Raw genomic sequence first — 5,214 nt, forward strand, 5'->3', positions numbered from 1 at the left:
AACTCTGCCTTTCGGGTACTAGTGTTTTTGTTTTCTTCTAAAAAAGAATGGAGGAAACTGATTTTGATCACAGACTGAAAGTGCCTTTTTCCTGTCTAGTTGTGGGTCCTAGCGGGTGTGGGAAAACTCATTTTGTAAAGTGTGTTTTGGAAAACTGTGAACGCGTCATGGATACTGTGCCCGCGAATATTGTGTGGATTTATACTTCTTTTCAACCCATGTATGAGGAGCTTTCAAAGACCAATAAAAACATTAAATTTATCGAAGGGCTGCCTGATTCTTTTGAAGATTTCCGAGACGTTCTGGTGGTGCTGGATGACGTCATCTTTCAGGCCTCGGATCACCAGGAAGTGGTTAAAATTTTCACTCAATACCGCCACCATAAAAACGTCTCGGTTATGATGCTGACCCAGAACGTTTTCCATCAAGGTAAATACAGCCGCACCATCAGCTTAAACTCCAATTATATGGTGTTGTTTAAAAACCCCAGAGACAAGCTGCAGATTGAGATTTTGGCCCGTCAGATTTTCCCTTCGCAAAAAACATTTTTCTCAGACAGTTTCAAAGACGCCACCGAGGAGCCCCACGGGTATTTAATCCTCGATCTCACTCCTTCGTGCCCAGAACGCTACAGAGTGCGCGCCGGTCTGCTTCCGGGGCAGTACCCCGTCATTTACCTGCCTAAACCCAAGTAGCCATGTCTCAGCGTATAAAAAGAAACGCAGTCTTACTGCAAGCTCTGTACCACGCGTCGCCGCAGAAACGCAAAGACATTCTCGCTCACAGCTCCCCGGATTTCCTCCAAGCGCTGTGCGAGATAGCTTTAAATCTTTTAAAGGGAAACATACCTCTTTCCGCTCCTCAATACCAAAAACTGAAACGCCAGAAAAAGATCATCAGGCTGCTGGCCGACAAGAAAACGAGTTTAAACCGTAAGCGTCAAGTTTTAAAGAAACAAACGGGCGGGTTTCTTTTCCCTCTGCTGTCCGCAGCCGTACCCATTCTGGGGAACCTGCTGGGAGGAATATTTCAAAAACGCTGAGATGTTTAAAAAAATGATTCTCGTTCCCTCTCACGAGTTGAAAAAACTGACCCGACCCACCGAGCCTACCGTCAGAGAAACTGCCAAAGACGATTTGGACGAAAAGATGAAAGCCATACTGGAGGATCCGCGGCTAAATTCGTATGAAAAAATCAAAAGATACGAGTCTCTGCTGCGGAGATATCTCACACTCTCTAAACAGGACCGGGACGAGGAGAGTAGGGTGACTTTCCACCTCCCGCCAGAGGAGGCGCAGCAGCAGGTGCAACAGCAGCAGGTGCAACAGCAGCAGGTGCAACAGCAGCAGGTGCAACAGCAGCAGGTGCAACAGCAGCAGGTGCAACAGCAGCAGGTGCATCAGCAGGTGCAGCAACAAGTGCAGCGGCCCAGAGAGGAGGATGATGAAATGATGGAAGAAGTATTAAAATCCTTACCCCCTCGAGATCGCAAAAACGCCCGCTACATTATGCAGAAATTACCTGAGGGTGGAGGAGGATGGACAAAGAGGGGTGAATTTGTTTACAAGGGGGATGCGGTGCGGGGTTCGCACATGATCGATCTATTTAAAAACCTCTCCCTCTCTTTTAAAAGTAAAAACCAAACGCGACCGAAAGGATGGAACGCGTTTTTAACTACTTTGGTCGAAACAAACATACCCTCATCCTCAATACATAACCGTAGAGCTCGCGACCAGTATGCGCGTCTTAAATCTGTGGAGGAGGAGGAGGAGGAGGGAGGACAGACACCTGCGCGAAGGGGGAGAAAACCTTCTCGGGTCAAAATAACGCTTTCCCCGACCTGGACCTCTATGTAAAAATCAATTGTTTTTTTTTGTTTACAAATGAAATAAAAAAAACGCTGCAACAAACTTTTTTTTTGTTTACGTTTCTTTATTCGATACACACATCTTTAAACTTTTGTAAGGAGCACGCCACGTGATGACCTCTGCGAGAGCGAGCGGGGCAGCGTCCTTTCAGAAAGTCAGACACCATGTCATCATTTTTAAACACATCGTTATAGTACAGAGAAAGTATTTTACCGACGGATAACCCCTGAGCCTTGTGACATAGATAAAAAATGCAATGTTGCCCGCAAACGACAGACATAGGGTGCTGAAGTTGACGATCGTGATAGAGTATTTTGTCAGAGCGGTCTTCCAGAAACTCTGAGATGACCGAGGGATAGTGAGCAAAGTCGGGAGGGAATCCGTAAGAGTCAAAAAAAGTGGAGGAACCGTCCTTTTCCAGAGTCAGAGCCAGCCAGTGTTCTCCCCTCAAGTGCGAGGGGTGTGTGTTTACTATAAAGTAGGCGGGGGGTTTAAAGTCGCGCCTCAAAAAGGCCAGCTGGTCCGAGGCCCAAACCCCGCAGAAAACGTCTCCCAAGGCGCGATGTAGAATGTGCTCCAGCTGAAGGTTATCCATGTGTGTATATTTTAGTAATAATCCACCAGCACCTGTCTTTTAGAGTCAATCTCCAGAATTGAGTCGTAGCAAGCATACACTATGAGAGTGGTGGTCTGAGGTAGAGGAACTCTGAATCTCATCTCCAGCCTCAAATTCCCGTTGGAGACGGGAGACAGGGCGTCAGCATCCTCGCTGGGTTCCAGATTAAAGGCAAAAAGGGCGTACCCTTCGTTAAATTCCCGGCGATCGATGCTCAGAGGTAAATCTTTGAGGTGTCTCCCCGTGGCGGAAAACATGTGATAAAACTCCCTGACCGAATTTCCGCGGTCAAACTGTGGCTGGAAAGCTTTGGCGGGCACCTGCCTGCCGTCCTGACACAACGCCAGATACTCCACATCGTTGTGTCTAAAGTTGAAAGGCGACAGATCCCTCCTCCCGGTGAAGGCGTCGTGATGAACCATGCCCAGGACCACGTATTTGGGCATGGCTCCCAGAAAGAGATTCTCCTGGTTGCAGATCCTGGAATTTTCAGGGATGGAGTAGGTTTTCACAGAAACGCGCGAAAGAGGATAGAGGGCGTTTCCTTTCATCAGGGCCGCGGCGTGCCCCAGCCTGACGGCCGGCGAGACAGTGACCTTTTTAACAAACAGAGAGGCCGAAGTTATTTTCAGAGCAAACTGCGAATCCCGAGTTCCCATCAGACTGAAGGCATCGCTGTTGCGTATCAATTTAATTCTCAAATCCACAGAGTTCAGCAGGAGCCTCTCGCAGAAGAAAATATCTGCGTGGAGGGGACCCAGCAGGTCCACTTCTCGCGACTCGGCCGTGAAAACGGCTCTCTGTTTTATCCCTCTGTTCGGCCCGTTGCTTATAACTATAGAATCCATGTCTCCGGCAGTGTCTTTGTAAAACAGACCGGCGCTGAATTGACTCTTTAGAGTGTCTTCTGAAAAGTTGAGCAGCGTCTCGATCATGGCCCTGTAAGGATGGGTGGCGCTGGACTGCGAAATCAATCGATCCCCCAGAATAACGTCGCACTGACTGAAAATTGTGTTGAGAGGATAATTGATGAGGGCTACCCCCGCGTCGGGTGGGATGTTGCTCCCGTCCCTTTCCGTAATTTTCACTCTCAGATGGAGCATGGTGTCGTTCAGATCGAGATACTTTTCCCCGTCTCCGGGGATGAAAAATTCAATGGGTGAGTTGTCGTTCAAAGCAGAGAGGGGCTGACATTCTTGATATTTTTTATCCTCTATGGATAGCTGGGTCATGGGAGCCGAAAATAGATCCAGTTCGGCAAGGGTGCATTCGGCAGATTTCTTGTGTAAGAGAGACATTTTTTATTTATTTATTTATTTTCTTCTAAAATATGTCAGAGCTCCTCTGGGGCTTCCTTCTCTTCCCGCTGCCAGCCTTGACTGATTTACTTTTTACTCCGACGCTTTTATTTTTAATCCGCTCGCCCGGAGGGCGTTTCCTCTTCCTGCGGGAGAGGACCATCATACCCCCCGCCCCCTCCTGGCGAGGCTCTGTCAGCTTACCCATCACTCTTTTCACAGCGTCTGTAGCGATATTGGTTGCGGCCGTTTTCAGGTGAGGTTTAGCTACGGCGAACCCGGATTTGAAGAGAGGAGACACGAAACGAAACAGTCTGGAGAAGATGGATCCTATCCCTCTGCCGTACATCACGGGCGCTCCGTAAAAACCCGGAAGGGAACCTCCCACCTGCCCCTCATAATACCTCACAAAACGGTGGGGGTCCTGCGGAAGACGCGCAGCCATTGTCAAGCCGGTTTAAAGTGCAGCTTGACTATCGTTTTCCCGTAAACAAAATCCACGAATCTGTCGCGGTCCGTTTTAATTTCTACGCGTATGGTTTTAATGTATTTTTTAGAAACGCGTAAGTAATGGACCGTATTATGTCTGATGCTGATCACGTCTCCGTAATCGCCTTTCACGTTAAGGACGCTGAGCAACGGTGAGTAACTGTCACCGACCGGCTGGTACTGAACGATGTCGGTGTAGAGAAACAGGTTATATACGCCCGCGTTCATATCGCACGGATACGGAGTAGAGCGCTTTGACAGAGTCCACCACTCGTTCGTTTTCAATCCCAGCATGTAAGCCAGAGGAGGGAAGACCTTTATTTTATGGCTCCCGACTCCTTTGATATCCAGACGTTTGGTGACGTTGTTGAATGAAGCCTCGAAGGACGGGTCGTACTTTTGGATCGCTGGCACCAGGTGATCCAATAGATCTTTAACGCGTCCGTAATGACCTCCCCTGCCGAATTTTAAAATCACCAGGGGCTGATCTTCCTCCGTCGTCCGCATCAGCTCCAAGTAGGAGGCGTCCGGCGGTAGATTGTACCATGTGCGCGGATAAATGAATTCGCATAAGCCCACGCTCCATTCTCCGGTCAGCTCGAGGGGTTTGGCCAGATCCACCGTGTAGCAGCCGCTGGCGTTATCTTTAAATAAGCCCTTGCTGGCGTTGGAAGGCAGGGTCACGTAAAACCCTTTGGACTGCATGATGAATTTTAAAAAATGAGCCGAATGATGCGAGGGGTCTCTTTTTTTATACTCCTACCACTTCCGAGGCTTTCACCCAGCTGTTGAATTTATCCGGCCAGTTTTTCCACTTGACAAAAACCTGTTTTTCCCCTCTGACTGTGCGCCGCTTTAAAATCTTCTCCACATGAAACGCTTTGTCCTCGGTCAGTTTCACTTTCTGCAGCTCGGGCTCATAAAACGACCCATCAATGGGGTC

General features: G+C 48.7%; 1 protein-coding gene across 1 annotated transcript; it reads right to left on the minus strand.

Moving 5' to 3' along the window:
- Positions 1 to 2,474: 2,474 nt before the first annotated feature.
- On the minus strand, positions 2,475 to 3,716 carry LOC308393708 (uncharacterized protein F54H12.2-like; the record flags this gene model as incomplete). Its single annotated transcript, XM_080877666.1, has 1 exon — positions 2,475 to 3,716. One exon carries the CDS (start codon positions 3,714 to 3,716, stop codon positions 2,475 to 2,477), a length of 1,242 nt encoding a protein of 413 aa, XP_080733792.1.
- Positions 3,717 to 5,214: the final 1,498 nt, after the last annotated feature.

Source organism: Rhamphochromis sp. 'chilingali', assembly GCF_963969265.1.
Source record: "Rhamphochromis sp. 'chilingali' genome assembly, chromosome: 3".
Classification (NCBI taxonomy): Eukaryota; Metazoa; Chordata; class Actinopteri; order Cichliformes; family Cichlidae; genus Rhamphochromis; species Rhamphochromis sp. 'chilingali'.